The sequence below is a fragment of the Cygnus atratus genome, chromosome 2, assembly GCF_013377495.2.
Source record: "Cygnus atratus isolate AKBS03 ecotype Queensland, Australia chromosome 2, CAtr_DNAZoo_HiC_assembly, whole genome shotgun sequence".
NCBI lineage: Eukaryota > Metazoa > Chordata > Aves > Anseriformes > Anatidae > Cygnus > Cygnus atratus.
Genome location: NC_066363.1, coordinates 81,508,579 through 81,529,455, shown reverse-complemented (window position 1 = coordinate 81,529,455; position 20,877 = coordinate 81,508,579). Strand labels below are relative to the sequence as shown.

The window sequence follows — 20,877 nt, the reverse complement described above, 5'->3', positions numbered from 1 at the left end:
GTTTCCACATTTTTTTCCTCTGGTGTGACTGTGATAAAAGTTTCCACAAGCCCCTTATATTCAAGGATGAATTTGCTGAGTTTCCGTATGCTCCATTTAAAAATAAATACATTATCCTAGCCTCCAGAAAGTCTTTTCCCATCTCAGGGCAGCAAGCTGATGCTTGCCGTTAGGTGGCAGCGTAAGATCATCTCTTCCTCCTGCCAGACGAACTGTTTTGGAAGCTGGCGTGGGAAGAGGGAAGCATCTGTATTGAGTGGGTGGATATAGAAGTATGTGGAATGTACTTAGCATGTCAGCGTTTGCTTTCATGTACGAGATGGATCCACCATAATGACCTCTGCTACATGCAAAACAACAAACAATACTCAAATTTTTTCAAACTACCGCCAGGTCTGCCTGCAGTTACTTAGTCTGACAGAGTAGGTAGGGGAAGCAGGGAACCTTTCACATGAACAAGGACTTGTGCAAGAGGGTAAAAGCGTATGCAACACATCTGAGCAAGCAGTTCATTCACAAATCTTACACAGTTCTTAATTTTCCACCAACTGATTTCACCCAGTGCTCTTATGAAATAGGTCTCACGTATTGTCTCCCAGAACTGCTCAAAATCCTTGTCAGGACATGACCTACCAACATAGTCCTGCAACCATCCCACACTGTGAACACCAACCCAAGCACTGCAACATAGCTGTTACTGTTAGTATTTTCATGCCAACTTTCCACACTTCTCAGACTGAGGTCACTACTTGGTATACAATTTTTCTTCCTGCAAGCTATTTAAGTCTCCTGTAAAGATTTCTGGCTACATCTCCCTAACACCACAGCCAGGAATATTCCTTGGGGTGGAGGGTGGCACAGACCTGCTTTGCACTTAAAGACAGATGGCGATAGAAAACCAAGGCTCTAAGTCCTTAACAGATCCTGAAAATTAATGAACTAGAACTCAAAGATTAAATATTTTAAATATCTGTTTTCTTTTGTGAAGGAAGTACTTCACAGCATGCACACAATGTGCACTAACTGATAGCAGTGCAACAAAACCTCATAAAATTGGATCGGTTCTTTGTTCTAGGCTATGAATTATACAACCATGGACAAAGCGTACAGGACAATAATGTGTGCAAACACTCTTCTATTAACACATTTGTGACTTGATTATGTTTCAATAGTGATTTGTTACACGCAAGATCCAGCTTTATTACAATATGATTCATTTCATTTAGCAACTGATATTCTTTTTCTTCCCCTTCATTATTTTTGAAGTTATTTTTGTGGCACAACAACAGGAATTAGATCTAGGAAAATGCAAAGGGCTTATCAGGTAGAAATTATTAATACTTAGTACTTGTTGAGCTCACAAGCTAAAAGATGATGCTGTGTATGCATAAAATTCCAGTGATTCACAATTAACCTCCAACCTTACACCTACCGAGTCAGAATAAAGTTTTTGTCCCCATGAACACCCAGCAGTTTAATGAAATGTGGTACTAAAGCATTGTTACGGAACCTTTTTTTCTAGTATTTCATTGTCCCAATTGCAACACCTTGAAAGTAAGTACTCAGCTGCGTAATTCACACACTATGATTAATTTTTAAACGCATTTTAATTGGACTATGTACCATAAACATTTTTAAAGCCCATGAACGCAACTTTTAGAACTGAGCATAATCTATATTAAAAATAAAATAAACCTCACAGGACAGGTGATCTAATTCTTTCCGGGATGGCTTTTCTGTATCATTTGCTGATGACTGACAACCACTTTCTGGAAGGACTTCTTTCTCTCCATGTGTAGGCTACCCACTTCCTGCCTGCTCCTCAGCGTGCTCCCCTCTAGCTTTTTCCTATCCCAGTTTCTTACAACTGGTGTTCACTCTGTTTTTCTCTCTGACCCTTTCTTTAAGTGCTTCTTTTGTTTACCATGTTGGTATGACCAATACATGGCACTCCTTTCCTTTTCTTATCACCCATCAGGCTGCAAGGCAGGGGGTGGGAAACCCCACCAAGTCAGCCCAATGCTAAACACTTCGGCTTCAAAAGGGAAGTACATCCCAATTTGCACACATCCAAAAATAGTTTAAAGAAGCCAAAGGTATTAACAAATGAGAAATCAGCTATACTACGGAGTCCAATCTCCTTTTATACACAACTGTTCTTTATCATATTAGGCTTTTATTTTAAAACATCCCAAGATTCCAACAATTTTTATCACTCCTAGTGATAAACTATTCCCATGCCTAGTAATGGTTAATGCTAATAGCCTATTTATAAACTTCCCTGATTTATAATTGCATTTTTTTCACTACCTTGTAAAATATTTCTCCCTCCTCACCCATCCTCTACTTCAAGTACTTGCAAACATGTTTAACTAAACAACATGGTATTAAAGATTATTTTATGAAAGTAAACACTGTATTGCTCCAATTTTTCAAAAAATTATGAAAAAAATCCACTGGGGAGACACGCAGATGTTCCATCTATATATAGTCTTAACCATTAACACTATGCTGTTACCCGCAGTATGTGAGCAGCCCAGGCTTTTCATGTCTTTCCCCATCTCTTTCCTGTCCCCATGATTCTCATTCCCTCTCCACAACTATTCGTAATATTGACTAGTGTTTCTTCTCTCAAACTCGTCATTTTCAACAGCAGTGCTTGCCATAATCTTCATGTTTCACCTCCAGTGAACTTGGAGGTGAATAAACAATGAACTAGGCTTGATGTAATGCTTCCCCAAGTATTTCTTTATCCCACTCCACCCTAACCCCACTCCAGAGTTCTTATTTTCTACCTGTATTTACATAGTTCTGACTTCCTTTTTTTTTCTTTCTTTTTCACGCAAAATCTGAGGTTTCATTAACATGCTTATTCCCTAATGCTTCCAGATAAAACTTTCAAAACATGGTATTTTTCTTTTCCTGCTTAACAAACATCCAAACTAATGACTTTGAATTAAACTAATCCTAAACTGATTCTCTTCAGGTTTCTGGGAGGCAATTCTTAATCTATCAAATTCACGCTGTCGTGACTGTAAGAACTGTTAATTTTGGTTATGTAGTTGAGTACTGCAATAAAAGTTTTCTTAAAATAAGCAGAACTTGTCATATCCAATGCATTTACAGAAGGAATTCTTGTGAGAAACACATAGATAGAGGACTGATGGAACAGAACCAACTTAAAGTTATCTTGACTTAAATTCCAGATAAAATAATAGAAAAGCCGTTACAGGGCATTCAACAAACAGAAAATTAAAGGAGAAAAAAGTAGTTTTAATGTCAGTCAGAAATGTTTCGTACAATAGTTGAAAACATATCATACAGGCTTTAAGAGTAAGTGCTTCACTGAAAAATGTGAGACATGACATGTTAGTGTTTAGCAATGCCAACAGATTATATCACATGGATTAAAGAACTAGCTAATTACAAAAAAAAAAAAAAAAAACAAAAAACCAACAGTAACATCAAAAAGCAGATCAACCAGTGGAGAAGCAAACCTGAGAAAATCCACACATAAAGTTTTAATATAGCCCACGCTACTTTTTCATTTGTATTTGCATCACTTGCTAACTTTGTCACCAACTTTTTTTTTATTAATAGTTGGTGAAAATGTTAAGTAACAAAAGACTCTGTCATCTGGATTAAGAAGACCAACTTGTCTAGGAAGCACCAAACAGAACAGTGACAAATGTAAAAAGATACAGCTAAGATAAAAGAATCCAGATGATGGCTACACAATAATGAGTGGCCACCACAGTAGCGAAAGTAGCAACTTCAGAGAATTAGCTAACAAATACTTCATTGCTAGTTCCCCATGTAGCACTGTGTTAAAAAAAGGATTATTTTATTTCTTGAATTTACAAACAGAGGACAGAGGGTGGGGGCAGACACAAGAAGTCTTCCCATAAGACTCTGGAATACTGTCAAGTTCTAGAGTCCCCATTTTAACAGGGCTGTAAAACAAGAGGAGATGAAAGAAGCGTCTGTAAGAAGCTACACCAAGAGGCTGTTGAGAAAGACAACAGACAACATCTTCAGCTTATTAGAAAAAAAATGAGTTAGCAATTTGAAAAGAAAAATATGTATTTTAAGTAGGAAAGAAATGCATAACCAGAGTCTGGAAGCTGATGACAGATTCACTATAAATCCCATACAGATTTTGAGAAAAGTGCAGTTTCCCATCAGAACAAGGTAACAATGGACACTGGATTTTCTTCAATGTGATGCCCTCAAATCAAGACTGGATATCTTCTGAGAAAGCAGTAAAACGATCACAGATCATTGAATTGATGCAGAAATAACTGAAGTTTAAAAAAGACTGGGCTGGGAAGACTTTGGATCGAATATTTTAACAACTTCCCTAGCCTTCAGTTCTATGAATCTCTTCACATGAAGAACTATGAACTGGTCAGATTTGGAGCCCTAACAGTGTCTTTTTCAAAGCCCTCTGATTCTGTTTATCACTTATAAGAAAGTTTCTGTTTCAGAAAAAAAAGTCATAAAGTTCACCACACTTATGAACAAAAGTAAAGGAGTCTGTGGGTTGGAAAATGCTATTAATATCTCAATAAAATAAACCAGTTGTTGTGGTATAATAAATCACATTTTACAGTGCAATTTTAGCAACAGATAACAATCTAAACATCCCTAAAAGCCCCATGAAACTCAGATGCAACAGTAAGTATTCCATAACTACAATGTATAAATTCAAAGCCTTAGGTTATTTACCAATCCTTGTAACTAAACATCACTGGACTTCAACATATCAGGCTTTTAGATTATCTACAGTTTTAATTGATAATCCAAAATAAGGATTATGAAGTGGGACATTGTTGCTCATCAACAACTCTTCTGAGTCCCAAATATACCATCAGCTAACACACGCATGTTTTTTTAAATCTCTCCATGTCTCATAAAGCATTAAAACTTTTCTGGAATTTACGGAGGCATATATAGAGAAAAATGCCAAAAAAAAAAAAAAAGTGTATTAAAGGCATTTGGTACTCACTTGTCTATCTCAATACCAAGCGGATTAGCTGGACGTAGAGACAAGGGGGGAATCCCTTTATTCCTATCAGTGCGCATGTCATAATAGTTCATTTCATCCACCCAGACAGCAGACTGATCCAAGATACCTAGAGAAAACAAAGCACATATCCTTAAAAAAACAATGGCTGTCCAGCACTATCAAATTCTAACATACTGAATTAATTTGAAAAATCCTGATAAATGTAAAATGCATGCCTAGGTAATATATTGGAAGATACATGGTAAAACAACCTGGATACAATTATGCTTTTATTTTCTTATAGCTACTGAAAAATTATTAATGACTGGAAATCAAACATTAGCTCTTACAGTATGCAGAGGTCCACGTAAATTAAGAGCATTTTCCTGATAACAGTGTATTAGTATTTTTCATTCCTTTTGTACTTTGGTATCTGTCCATGCCTTGTCATCTACTGCTTTCAAAAGAAGCATTAACCTGGATGCCTTCTTATTTGCATAATTTAGGAAAGATTCCTTTTCTGTGCCACTCATTAATGAAAAAGTAAGTCTACTTTGGCCACATGACAAAATGGATGACTTAGGATCTCAGTGAACACAGGACTGGCCTTGTTTCCAAAGCTTTATAGCACATACAACAGAAAAAGGTAAAAAAACAATGGTTCTTGGGCCCTGGTCAAAAATACAGCCAGCCATATTTTTCATCATCCTCTTCTTTAACATACCCATCAGATACTCAACATCAGAATTTACCCAGTCCCCAAACCTCGGTGTTTTTTGTGTTTTTTTTTTTTTTAATACTGATTTTATTCTCCACCACCAAAAGCTTTGCCATTACCACTTGCTCATGTTTCCTCTTTCTATTGGTAAGATCTTAGTACAGCCTGAAAGAAATTAGGCTTTATTTAACTGTCAGTGAACTGCAGAGAGCAGAAGCCTAAAATAGTTACTCTTGTGTGAATCCCTATGTTTTAAAAGATGACTATCCAGCTTCATCAATGAGGTGTTTGAAAGAAACATTTTAAATCCAGGATGTATTTAGACTGGATTCCAGATAAAGCAGAGTTCCTAGACTGCTTGACAACATCATTTTAATGGTTAAACGTCACATCAAAAATATTTCATACTTTCCATCTTGCAGGATGGTTTGAATTACAAATAAGAAATGGCATTGAGGATTCAGCTTTCATTTAAAGATCAACTGTCAGCTCAGGATTTAGGTGTAAAGCTCACAAACTGGTTTATATGTTGAAGTTATCTAGTAAGCTTCAAAGCAATATGAATAATTACTGGATGTTATGAACTTTTTGAAAATTTTAGAATTTTGGTGCTCCTGCTTATAAATAAAAAGGGACACTTTATTAGTCATTGAGGACTTTATTCAGCATATTGAGAAAGCAGGATTAATTTCACAAATCTCCATGAATTTATACATGTATACATTTGCACATTTTATTGTTTATAGTATGATTTTTCTAGACAACTGAAGATGGTACTGAGGTGGATCCATTTTAAACATACATTTTATTTAAACAGTCACTCAGTCAGACGTTTGTTTAGGAAATAAAATAGTTGTGAGTTTGAACAATACCTATTTTTTCAGGTTTCAGCAGTTTGAAGGAAACAGTTGAAGTTCCTTTGCCACCAGACTTTGTAGTGACAATAATATCTCCCTTGTCATTTTTAGCCTGTCCGACTCGACACACAATTTTACTGGCAGACATCCATTCGGCAGTTAGCAGACAGTTGTGCCCACATATTGTTAAACCTGGGGAAAACAAAACAAAACAAAACAACCTACTATGAATAAAATTATCTTCTGAAATTCTTTAGGGCAAATACATTTATGATGCTTCATATATTTTACACACACACACCCATGATGCTTCTCCAGTCCCGTGTTGGCAACTACAGCAAGAGTCACAAATATATTTTTCAGACGTTCCTTCAGCTTTAGTGTTAGAGTTTAATTTAGTGTTAGCATTTAGTTTGGTGTTTAGCATTTAAGAACACCTCTTAACACTTACGAGTCAAGTTACACCTTAATATGAGGTCAGGCTTCCTGGGGCTTCATATATCTCCTGCAGTCAGACTAATTTGACCAACTGACCAATAAATCTGGTCAGATAAGGACTCTGAATGCTGGAGCAGATGGATTGTTTTCTCAGATCTGGAACAATTCCCATAATCCCAGTTTGAGTTTTCTTGTCATGAAGACCTAGCAAGATCCTAAGTTCTACAGTATCAGTACAGGAAAGTCCCTAAAAGATTTGATCTGTAAGAGCAACTTCATTAGTTTCCTCTCAACTAAATAAATTAGTTTCCTCATCTATTACCTAGAAATACTTTACCTTATGTTCAAACTGACAAGACCGTACTATTCTGTTGGCTGTACTGGAATATAAGTTAGTCAGGCATAGCAGTTCTTCCCCTGTTGGCTTGGCTTTTGTTTTGAATTTCTAAAAAGCTCTGACCAATTTAACAAATACTTACAGACAGAAAAGGGTCAGCATATGTGGCTCAGCACCAAAGCTTCACACTTACTTTTTCTCACGATTTAAACCTCTGACATTACACAGCAGACAAATTTGGCAGTTTTCATGGTTTTGTCAGACATAAAAATGCCTTACTCCCTGCCAAAACCTATTTTGAAAACAAAAACCAAAATATAAAAACCAGAAAGGCCTTGAATCTATTACAACTGAAGGTAATTTTACTTGAGAAATGACAGTAGATAAGTTTCTTTAAAATGCCTGAAGGAGGAGAGGGGGCAAAACCAAAAACAAACAAATAAAAGTATTTTAAATTAAAAAATATTTTGGTTGTTCTTTTTTTTTTTTTTTTTGCAACATTTTAACTAGGCCAGAGTTTTTATTTTTTGGAGGGAGAAAAAGCCCACACATTTATAATGCATGTGTTTTAACCTTAGACTATGCTAAGTCTTTTCTGTTTTTATGCTAGACATCTCTCTGATGGAGAAAAAGACTACAGCATAAAATAAGACTGACAGAGTTTGTCCAAATCATTCATAAGGACAGGTTTTCACCCCAGAGGTTAAAAGGTCTGAATTCATACTAAATTAATACTTTAAAATCAGTACCTGAGCTTGAGCAATTTAGTAGGGTAGAAATTTTTCAATAACTATTTTGATGACCCTTGTATCAATTATTTTTTACTCATTGGAGGTTCCTAAAGCTAGCAAAAGAACATGACCACACGATCCAACGCTTTTTAAATGGAGGGAAACTACCTTTATCTGTATCTTAAAAATGCAGAAGTCTTGATTAACATTCTATACACCTCACTAAGTACAGTAATGGCAGAAGACAATTTCTGGGGAAAAAAAAAAAAAAAGAAAGAAAATCATGTTCAGGGAGATCCTCTGATAGTAAAAATAAACTTTTTTTTTCTCCAAAAATGAAAGAACTTCCCTTTAAATAAAACTTAATTTTAATCTGCTGCACAGTACGAGGATCTTTGAGAACGTCATACTGGGGGTCTAGTTTTTATAGGGTATTTTGGAGAGTCCAGTCCGCTGCCTATTTCAGTAAATAGGCACAAGTAATTCTCATGAGACTTTCCAATTTTGGCTAAGCTTATAAATTGACAATTTTACAATGCCTACAAAAATACAGCTGCAAATGTCTTAGAAGACAAACTAAACCTTGAGAGCATAAATGTTGCGTGCATCTCCTGGATTTGACTTTTTGTACCATGAGCTATAGAGTTACAAATAAAAAGTTTATTTAGTTTCAAAGATACAAATAGATTACAAGAAGGCTCTCTTTTAAATGAAACCAAAAGACATATTCTCCTATTATGTGATATTCCGTTTATATAAAAAAATAGTTTCTTGCTTTTCATTTTACTTTAATGCATCTCAAGTAGCAGATTATAAACTTTATAAAACCCTCACTCAAACTTGCTTAAGTCGCATGCCTACAAAGACTCACTTTTGCAAGTATTTCCATTCAAGTCACAGGGACTATTTACATGCCTAATTTAACCATGAAAAGAAATCTTTACGTGTCTGGGGCCTTAGTCACTTACTGGAAAAAGCTGATAATCAAATGAGCTAAGGGGGAAAAAATACAGCAAACCATTTTTTTTCAACCTCAAAACATAAGACTATTAGCAGCTATATGTTATAAGAGTTACTCTGCGAAAAACAAAACCCAAAAACCTTAGCAGACAATCAGCTGTAATACTGAGACACAGTTCAGGATATGTCTTCCTTCCAAGAACCTAGCACTGATCACTTACAAAGAGATTATACCAATGAACTAATGAGGTTATTGAGATCCACGAACCATACAAATACACAAAAATATACTTACCTATAACACTATCAGTTTTTGAGTATTTCTCAATAAAGATTCTTTAGCATACCACAATCTTGTCTAGCAGCTCAGCAAAATACTACTTCCTCTCTAAAAGATGCAGCAAATTGAAATGAAGGGGAAAATTGTAGTAGCTTACGCTTGGCCATAAAGTTCATTGTGGTGGCCAAGAATGGAATTTGGGAATCTTGGTTTACAGCCATGAAGTGAAGTATTGCTTCTAGCAAAGCCAAACAAAATTCCAATGGACTTCTGAGGAGTCATGATTCCACAACAAATTAGACAGATTGTCTCTAGCATGAATGCTGAAGTACACATATGCTTAACTTAGAGAAGGAATATGGGAAATTCCAGTAGTTATAGTTAGCTTGGATTTCAAAAAGATTTTACGAAGTCCTTCTCAAAAGGCTTAAGAATATTAAGCATTCATAGGATATGATTCTCAAATGGATAAATGGCTTGCTAAAAGACAGAAACAGGGCTACAATAAATGGTGTGTTTTCACTGAGGAAAATTTGCACAGGGCATGTGATAGGAACTCTGCTGTTCACTATATTTGTAAATGACAAGATAAAGAGGTTACAAAGTTTGCTGATGATATGAATTTATTCACAACATAAAACAATAAAAGCTAGAACAAAATGCAGAACAGACCTGATGAAACTGAGTGGTGCTATAAAACAGCAGCTGAAATTCAATGAACAACGCACACATGCAAAATCAATCTTAAATTCACAGATGACGGGCCCTGAACTGACTACTAACCCTCAAGCATTAAATCATGGGACTACAGTAGGCAAATAAATGAAAAAAATCAGCTTGGTGCTTAGTGGTAGTTATATGGAAAACAGAAGCCTATGAAAGAAACACCAAACACAAACGAGAGTAAAGTATTATGCCACAGTGCACTCATATCCTGAACACTGTATGTATCCAAAATGTTGTTCACCCAACTCAAGACACCAGTAATAAAACTGAAAAAGATTCATTGAATGAGAAGAATAAGGGTCAAAAATACAGGCAGAGAAATTAAATCTATTAGGACTTCTTAGCCTGAAAAAGAAGCAACTGAAAGCAATGGTGGTCAAGATCTATAGAGTGAGAAGAATCACAAAGAAAACTGCTTGTTCCCTCTTCCAATGCTAGAATTATGATGGTAACTTCCAATTAAGTTAACATGTTAAAATCAGAACAGTGAAGGTGAGAGTTCTTCACGCAATGTGTAGCTAAACTGGTGAATCAGTTTTGTCATAGCCTGTTGCAGATGCACTATTGACTTTTACACTAATTCAAGGAATAGTAATGTTCAGTGACTTTCTCAATACATGAACACTTGTGATAGAATAGTACCCAAGCTGTAAAACCTCAATGCCTGGGTAAGTAGCAAAGGAGAGAGTTGTGTTACATCTACTCTCTTCTCGTACACTCCCACAGGCATTCATTCTTAGCCAGTGCTCAGCACGGGGTGCTGAGTCAGGCTAACAGGCTGTCTAACAGAGTATGGTCATGCTGATTTGCTAGGTGTGGATTTGGGGATTCAAGTGCATAGTTGTGAAAAAGGTCATTTCTCGTAACATGCAACATAGACTTTACCAGGTTATTTGCAAAGAAAACACATCCCTAATCATATCCTAAATGTGACGTTCTATAAATGTGATGTCCTACAGTCTCAAAAGTAGTAAGTTTTTTTTCAACTTACCTATGAGATCTGTAGGCCCAGTTCCCAAATTTTCTCCTCGAATTGTCACTTTTGTCCATGAGATGCCCTCGTTGGGAGAGATGCCAGTTACAAGTGGGGGCTGCCGTGCTCGAGACATGATGTCGGCTTATTTACTGGAAACTGAGTTACTTGTGTCTGTTCAGAAAGAAACAATAATTAAAAAAAATATTATATTATGTAAAAAATATTTTCAAACCTGTGAGTTTTTCTTCTGAAATGACAGAGACAAAATATGAACGTACATATGAAACACCACTCTCAAAGCCCTTTTTGTCACACAGTTATCAAACAATAAGGAATACCTACACCTTCTTTACACTTAGTTTTTTTATAATAGGTATAGTCCTAGTTCTGGATTGAAAAGGAAAAATGAATTTATAAAAATCCTAAACCCTCAAAATGCTTAATAGACTCCAAATCACTTACATTAGAATTCTTCAGTCTTCTATTAGAAAGCTATTACTGCATTCCCTAGAAAGTTTAGAATCGCTAAGCTAAGTAACAGACTACAGTTACACATTTGCAGTGCTTCTTTCCCATCAAAAGTTGACCGACTTGCACAGACACTCCTATAGGGAGGAATCCCCAGCACTAATTTGTATTAAGCATCAACATTTAGACAATCTGAGAAAGTTAAAACATTACTACAGACACTACACCAGCAGAGAACATCAATAAAACAAATAATATCCCAACAGATAAACAAATGCACACAGAATTCTCAAAAAAGCATTTCCGTAAGAGTATTCAATTGCATCAGAACACCAGTATGGCACCCATGTCATGCAGCCTACATTCAGTTTACTATTAGACTGATCATGAATTCCTATTCCTTATTAGCACTTCCCCTTGTGCAGCTCTGCAACTGTAAGAAGCAGGTAAGTATAACCAGAAGCACCTTAGTTCCCAACTTCTCCACATTTACAACTTATACATACAGCCTAGCCTCCCCACAGGTATACAGGTCCTACAGAAGTCCTAAGACAGGCAAAACATTTAAGGACTTCCACGCTAACTGCATTACCTATTCCATTTCATCACTTCTGAATTCTTCTACTGAAACAACAGCATCCTTAATAGTCCAAGTGAAAAAATAAAACAAAAATAAAAAATCTCATTTGGTATCATAAAGTTATCTATAATCAATTTCTAATATGAATTTATCTGCACTGGGAAGGTAAAAATACAAAAAGAACCTATGGGGAAAAATATTTTTAATTTTAAGAAAATCCAAGAATGATGAAACTGTTCAGTATTAAAAAAATCTTAGGTACACATACAGAACACTTCAGCACAGATGATTTTAAAAGTTGAGGTTGGTCAAAAACACATGGAATAAGCCAAGCTTCACAACACATCTTTTATTAAGTTTTATGTATTTTCACCTTGGATTAAAGTATATTTTCCTATTTTTACTTGCAATAGTCACGAAACCCAGAAACTCTGTAAATCATCCTTAAAAATAATAAACTACAATACACTTGCAGTTTCTAAGCAATTAGGAAATATCTGAATGAAGAAAGTTATCTTGGTCTCTGCCACTTTTGCATAGACAAAATACATTTGCTGTACGATCTTACGCTATGCTTCTATAGAACTTCACCAAGCTTTTCAGTGTTACTGGATAGATCTTCCACGAGGAAGAAAAGCTCCCTCTAGCAGGATTTTTTCTTCATTTTCTGAAGGTGTAATGCACACTGAAAATGAAGACAGAAATGAGAAAGGCAGAAATCAGGAGGAAGCTCTCACGGTTAAAATAGTAATAAAGTACTACTGCCCCTGGAACAGGATCCTGTCTCTATCTATACCACAGATGCACAGCAAATCACTTACAATAGAACTTTACAGTAATAATTTTTTCTTCTCAGTTTCTCAACTTCAGAGCCCACAGCCACACCTGAAATCAGTGGAAAATGCATACTGAACATATGAAACGCTACGCAATGCTCCAAAGTATTCAAGACCTAAATAATCATCTCAGATCTGTAACAGCACACAGATACTATGAACACCACAAAATTAATATTTTTAGAGAAATTTTTGAGACTACCATTGAAGAAGAGTGTGCAATTAATAAGAGACAGGGATTTCTGTTGAACAAGCAGAAACTTAGAAAGTTGCTGCATGTGGGCCATGCCCATTACATGAAGGATGCCTGGTAAGCATCCACGATTAACACACAAAATGTGCATCTGGGACCAAGGTGTTTTGTTTTGTTTTAACCAGCAAATCTCTGAACGTTTGAGTGGTTGACTTCACAACACTAAAAATTACGTTATGTTTTTAATACAACATTAATTTCCCAGGTTTTTGCAAGCAGGAAACTGACGAAAAATGAATTCAACAATACAGTGTCATGGATCCTCATAAATTCGTATGCAAAATGCTGGAACTTTCATATCCAACAAGGAGCAACTTATGGAAGTCTTCAAAGAATGTGGTCTACAACCTGGTGGCTGGAACTGCACTGAAGGCCAGGAGGACAGTCTCAGCAGACTACAAAGAAGTAAGCCGACAGTAATCTCCAGATACAAAAGAGAAGGCTGTGTTCTGGCAGGCAGAGCCCTTTTCTCCTGCTCCCCTATGCCCACAAGGCCAATACCCCAATGTTCTGTTCAAATCCTGACACCTTGATAACTCCTCTTCCTTACCTCCTGCTCCTTACCCCCATCCTTCTTGTCCAGATAGCTCACCTGAACTACTGCTGAAGCACTTTCTTGCCAGAGGTGAAAACGACAGTCCCGATCTGCTGCCAAGACTCTTGCCCCTCTAGCTGCATTGCTTGCCTAGCTCTTGGCCCACCTGTACTGGATGCAAGGCTTTCTTTGCTACATCACCAAGGCATCACCCCACAAAACAACTGGCAGCACAGTAGAAACAAGCTTCCCAGATCCCATTTCTAACCCTAATCCTACCTGGAGCAATCAGAAACTGAAAACGCAAGGAAAGTCTTGTTTGTTCCTACACGATTGGAAGGTGCATAGGCACAGAAGCTCCGACCTTTCAGTATATCAGGTCTCCTCTGGGGTCATGTGCAAAGAGGCATTAGAAAAGGATCAGGTGCATAAATTTATCTAGAACAAGAATAAACTGCATGTATCACTCATGATCTTATCTACATAGACTTTGCAGCTTTCTTCACACACCCTGAACAGAGGTCAAAGATATGCAACAGCTACAAAGAAAGAGTGGGGCTACTTCTCCATATACACACTTTGTCACCTTCTGTAGGAAGCAGCGTATGTCTAGGAATCAGTGACACGATGTAAAACACCTTTTTTACTTTTGAGCAATAACTTTAAATGATTTATGTAGAAGATTAATCAGTAACACAGATGTAAAAAAAAGCCACCTTCCAGAACTCAGTGGTAATATGGAGAGAAAAATCTTGAGGAAAACAAGTAAAATTGAAGCTATTCTGGTATTATTTGGTTGATTTCCCTCCTCCCCCTAGTGTCATGATTCCCCTGCATTGCAGCTATTGTTTTGTTCAAAATACCCAGGCATACAGGTAATTGACTTGTATCAACACCAAAACGCAAAAGTAATATTACAATGTATTTTTCTGGATTTCAGAAATTGGCATTATATCTCTCTTCATGATGAGCTGAATAAATGCAATAAAGATGTTGAGCCTCCTGAAATCTAGTATTTCTTCTAAATTATTTCCATACTTATTGCAGAATTGTTTTAAAATACCTCACTGGATGAGAAGACCACAGTAAATCTCAACACATTACAAAGCACTACAGTACTGAGATGGTCTATTATTTTATTTCATTTTTTTTTAATAGCAATTGATTTCATTTCTTTCAGAGAGTAAATGATGGGACACTATGCAATCTGTCCTTGCTACGGAGATCAAACAAATCCTTGGGATCACTGAGAGTATTTTCCTTCCTTCTTTTGATTCACGTGTCAATAGTCAAAATGACTGAACTGCTTATTGAGAAGCAGAGACTGCATACTCCTATGACCCAAAAGCAAGCTTCTCATTTTTTGAAAAAATCTTTAAGGCAAAGCTGAAAAAAAAAATTGAATTTTAGTTTCATGAAATCATATGTTAAGTAGTCTAATTAAGAACTATTATTGCAGTTCTATAATTGCCCTAAAGAAGACTTATGTATTCTATATAAAATTAAAAAAAATAAAAAATCAACCTTCCTTCCTACTGAAAGACTAGTTCTCATACAGAGTAGGGGAGATTGCAGAAAGACAGTTTTCTACATAAGGCATTTCTTCTGAGTAGCTGGACTTACTGAAGAAGTGTTAGCAAGACTACTTTTTTGCTATGGACAATCTTCTTTTACACTACACTTACAGAGGTCTCCCCCCACTCCTGCCCCATGCCCATTTCTTTTTAAACTTTATTTCCTCACAATAGCTCCTCAACATTTTAACACGGATGACATCTGTTTGACTGCTCCCATGATCTTGCCCATATTATTCCCTCTATTATTCTGTCATAATTCTTGTTATGAAGTGCAAGGAGTTAGAAAGCCTCTGCAAAGACCACCTACTACAAAGCCATCTTAAAAAATGCCTTTCGTAAACATAATCTTCATCTTTACATGAGCTGCTCAAATAAACTGTCCTCTCACAAAGGTTTGGTTCGGAAAAAAAAAATCAGCCTGTTCTGAACATTGCAAGCTTGCTAAAGATGGGGCATCTTCACTCTCTAAAGCCACTTCAAAAACAAATAGTGAAAAAGGAAATCAGCAATGTCTACCATAACTGTTCTGTAGTGAGTGCTGCTCACTGCTCTGGAAGAAATACCAAAATACAAAATAAGTGAACGACAAAAGCTCAAGATTTAGGGATACTAAACTGGCCAGCATGTTCAAATCGCAAAGTAAAACTACAAACACAATGAAGGCATGCAACTTCAGAAGATGAGTGACAACCAGATGCATCTTATATATTTCACCAATAAAAAAAAGCAGTTAAGATGTTTTAAAAAGGTGTTTCTGACTTCTAAAGGAAGAAAGCAAGTTGGTTCCCGTGACTGAAAATTCAGTTAAATAAAGGTTTCAGCAGTACTTTGTCACAGACACTGAACTTAAAAGACTCTTTGGAAGGAAGACAGCATCAAGGTCAACGGAAGTGCCATGGTCATCTAGCAAAGGGAATCTAAGTTGTCAAGAAGGGAAGAAAGACAAAGCCTATTTGTCATCTCTGAGTAAGTCTAAGCTGCATGCAAGCTTAAAATGAGATACACATAGAATTAAAGTCTTCAGGTACCAAATATTTATTTGTTCTCGATTGTATGTGATAAAGGTGACTGAATATCCTTTAAAAAGTTTTGACGCAGATACAGCTGGAACGACCAAAGCATCTTCCATGCTCAAATCACAGTGTGACTGAGATATTGTTGTTTACTTACAAAAAAAAAAATTAAAAAAGCAAACAAACCAGTATGTTTTGGAACTCTTATCACACTAACATCACAGCATTAAATGCGCTCTGAATGAACAGATTTATGAAACACCCATTTTTAAACAAACAATAAATGCTCTGCTTCTAGAACTTAGGTGATGGCCTTTTAACTTTGAAGTACATGAACTTGTGCTTCTATTAAATAAATCTAGTAATTTGTTTTCACTAGAAAACCCAAGGAGTCCACCGAGTACAACACACTAAACAGCACGAATGAAAGAATATGGCAAATAACCCTAAGAAGGACAACAAAGCAACAAGTTTCCTGCATGTTTGCATTCAAAACCATTACAAAATGATGAAAAACACCATTGCAACTTTTTCTGCGCTTTATCTTCCCAACAATATAAATTCAGACAGACAATCTCCATAAACTAAGATTTAAAAGCATTCAAAAAGCAGCACTGTGAAAATAACTGACATTTATTAACCCCTCTGGAGATCTTCAGTGCCCTAGAATTTCCACAGCCTTCAACACTGCATTAATAATACAAAGTCCATTCCTGCAAGCCTGCCAGGAAAGACTGGGAAGTGAATAAGCTAAACAATGCTGAAATTCCAAGTGATATTAAGAATCTATGTGTGTTTATTTAAATAATAAAAGAAGACTTGTCAATTTAAACAAGAAGTGCTCACAAATCTTACATTTGGGGGGGGAACTCTTCAAAACACCACTAAGCTACTTATAATGAAACGATGAACAAACATAAAAAAGGGGGGTAATTTCACCATCACACAGAAAATAACAAAGCCTCATTTGTCTTGGTCTGTCATATCCGGCATGTTGATTCAAGCCAATATTAACACTGACAAACATGTTAACCTACAGGACAGCGCTCCATGCCAAAATCAATTCCCACTTGGGAAGATGTGCGTGTGTTGAGACGGAGAGGGCAAGCTACGAAAAAGAAAAGATTTAGAGTATTAAATGACATAATATGATACCCTTCTTTATTTAGAAGGGCTACTGAATATTCCAGTCAGTCACCAAGTCCGTGCTGGAGATGTTAGTTTGGAGATAGCCAAGCACTAAGCGCAATCGCTTTGTTTCCACAGTGGCTCTGCCTGCATGTTTCATCCCCAGGTCCTGCTTTACTTAACCCAGCAAGGTACATCTTCCGAGCTATACATCTTGCCACAGCGAAAGCAAACTAATCAGAGCACTCAGCGATGCCATTAACATTTCTGAGTCCCAGGGGATTAAAAGGCTGGACCCGCGGCAGATGCTGGGAGGGCGCTCGGTGGAGGAGCTCAGTGCATATTTCAGACCGGGCCGCAGCTGCGAGGGATTGACACCGCTAACTGTGGAATCAAGCTCAGGAGAAACTCCGGGCACAGTTCCGGCATCCGAAATAAATTAAAGTAAACAGTGTTGCTCTCTCTCATCCACCCTGTTAGCAGCCTCTCGGTTGAGCTGGAGACCACACACCCAGACCACACAGCACCAGCTGAACTCACTCGCACGCAACATCTAGAAGCTGTCACTCTGCTGAGGTATGGGGGGGGGAAAGAGGGGGCAGGAGTGCAAGAGAGTGTGTCTCTGTGTGTGTGTGTGTGTCTGTGTGTGCGTGTGTTTAGAAAAGCTGCTTGCTCTCTCCTCCTATCATTACAGCTGGTTATGTTTTGTGCGGTTGGGAAGGAGGGAAAGAAGGGAGGGATAAAAAAAAAAAAAAAGACCCATAAACCTCACTAAGAAAACACACTGGTCTTGGCCTTTTGTAGTAATGATTTGCACTCCTCCTGTACTGGTTTAGGAGCTGATAAAGGTCTAACAAAGCATCCATTTAACATCAATTAACCTTCTATCTATCACGTGTCAAAAAAAAAAATCGAGACCTGTATAAATCCATTTCATCGCACCTATTAAATGACAGCATCATATCAGTTATGACACACAGCATACCTATACATTGATGTATTTTTAAATCAGGAATTGTGATAGGTTATTTACTCAGGGAGGGGAGGGACTCCCCAAAAAGACCACTTAACAATACACATGAGGTTACGATGTCAAAATGCAGAATTTTTCCACAGACATCTCAAAATGAAGTTTTGTTCATTAGGATCCTATCCCGTAAACAACCCGAATGAAATGAATGAGCCTACATATAACAGTGAGCTTATGATCTGTCACCAAGAAGGAACAATATTGAATTCTAAAAATAGATTTAAAAGAAGATTAACCTATAGTACGATGAACAGAGGCTTCTAAAACAGTAGGCTTGGGGAGGGGATTCCCTTTTTCCTTTTAGTTCAGAAAATCATTTCATTGGTCATTTATATCGCCTGTTGAAACAGAAGAAGCTGAATTAGCCATATGAACACTATTTTACAGTCTACTCTTTAAAGAGGAAATGTTTCCCTTCCCTTCGCTCTGCCACCACAAACGCACGTATCTAATCCACAAAACTCACCACCACACACATTTAATTTAATCCACTTACATATTCTAACAGCTCAGAACCACAGTCACATTTTCACCTCTTTCCAAAAAAATCTATTTACTTAAATGACAACAATCTCCACGTGCCACTATTATGCAAAATCAGCAATACTACAATAATCCAAACATCAATACTAGCCCTATTAACCTGGATTAGAATATTTTCATTGCGGAAAACCTTAAGAAAAAAATCCTAAGAACGTCACTTTATGAATTATATTTCCAAAAAAATTAGCTTTACAGTTCTATGATTTCATGCTGAAAATAAATTATCCCTCCGATTTATTAAGTACATGCTACATGCTGTTTCATGCCAGTTCCTGAATGAATACTTTTGCTGTTATAGTCAGTTACAGCACCTATGCATTACTAAATCTCAAGTCAAACCAATTTAAATTTTCTGAATGTCTGCTCTTCCGGTCATGCTAAGTTGTCTAGAGAAGAGCAGTAGCTTAGAAGAAAATGTAATTCAAGAAAGCCTGAACACAGATGTTTCTCCCCAAAATTTCCGCTCTTTTCGTTATAAATTGCATTACAACTCCCCAGAATTTAAGACATCTACTTGTTAAAAGCTTCTGTATTTATTATGTGACACATCACTATAATCTAGCAACGTTGTGAAGAAAAGCCTTAAACATATATATATATAAACATATATAGAGAAAAGTCAACTCAGCTTTACACAAAACCATATCACAGATGGCCATAAATCTCCCATTCATTTCTAAATTCTCAAAGCACATGTTTCCCTACATCTGCTTCTACCTCCAAAATCCAGTAAGTTTGCTGCATATAGGTCATTCCCTTCACTGTCTTCGAGCTAAACCGTTCATCCCTCTTTTCTTCTGAGCTTCTAAAGTTATTCATAATTTTCTGTGCATTATATCAGTTACCAGAAGAATGGTAAAGAATCTGAATAACTTCATCATCTGTCTTATGTTATTCATAGGCAGAAATTAGAAATCAATACTGCAAGCATCAGAAACTTTCAAATATGTTTACTCAAATGCATTCAAAAAGATTCAGAAGTTCAAAAAAATAAACTAAATAAATCCCAACGGGATGGGATTTATTTTTTTTAATGGAGAAAAGAAACAAGACACCACAGATTTTTCCTAAGCCCTGTAACTATACACAATATTCTTTATAAAAACACTATATAACCACTGTAATTACACAGTTCACATCACTGAAGATTTAGCTTGTGCTCTTGTAGTTAGGACTGCTACAGTAAATTTGACATTTGCCGTGTGACTTTTTTTTGGCAGTTTCTTTTGCTTCATAAAATATTTAAAAGATGATGAGAAGTGTGCTTCTGTTACTGAGGTTCCCGTATTTTTCATGTTGTCTCCCAAACATCCCATTCTGTCCCTGCTCAGCAAAGTACCCAAGCCATCTGCTGAATAGCATCTTTCTCTATTCACACGGTTGAACACATGTACCTGTCTGAGAGCCTGCATGTACAAGTATTTTTCTTACATATTTCAGCCTGCCTCTACCTCACATACTCTCAATCTCCATTTCCACTCCTCCACCTAAAATCCCATCTCCTGTACGGCACTAGAATGCTTTCAGAGCAGTGAAGTTATTTTGTGGGAAACAGGAGCTCCGCTGCCTTTCATGCTGATGAAAAGGAAACAAGAGAAAAACACATCATCTTCCGATGTAACCCCTTAACTCTTTGCCAAAATAGTAATGTTCAGTTTCCCAGCAAGAAGCAACGTATACACGTCAAAAACACAGTGACGTTCAAAGTGCCACAGTGCTCTCAGATTTTGAAAACACAAAATTTAAAGTCATCTCTTTTTTAATTGACTGATTTTAGGATTAGCTTAAAAATTCAGTTTGACTCCAGTAAAAAAGTTGGCATTAAAAAGGCACTTTTGCTTAGCATAATCCTAACTCTCCAACTCCTAAAGACTTTTGGATGC

The 20,877-nt window shown here is 36.7% G+C and overlaps 1 protein-coding gene across 2 annotated transcripts in view; it reads right to left on the bottom strand.

Annotated features, from left to right (window-relative positions):
- EXOC2 (exocyst complex component 2) overlaps positions 1–20,877 on the bottom strand; it is a 131,542-nt gene that overhangs the window by 107,099 nt on the left and 3,566 nt on the right. Inside the window, exons 2-4 of one of the 2 annotated variants that reach the window (XM_035552662.2) lie at positions 11,047–11,202; positions 6,599–6,775; positions 5,009–5,135 (exon numbers count right to left, since the gene is read on the bottom strand). In XM_035552662.2, the coding sequence (XP_035408555.1) occupies positions 5,009–5,135; positions 6,599–6,775; positions 11,047–11,164 (422 nt within the window). In that variant the 5' untranslated portion in view covers positions 11,165–11,202. Of the gene's footprint in view, positions 1–5,008; positions 5,136–6,598; positions 6,776–7,551; positions 7,620–11,046; positions 11,203–20,877 lie in introns of those variants that run through there. The other variant, XM_035552663.2, reaches the window with a different exon arrangement.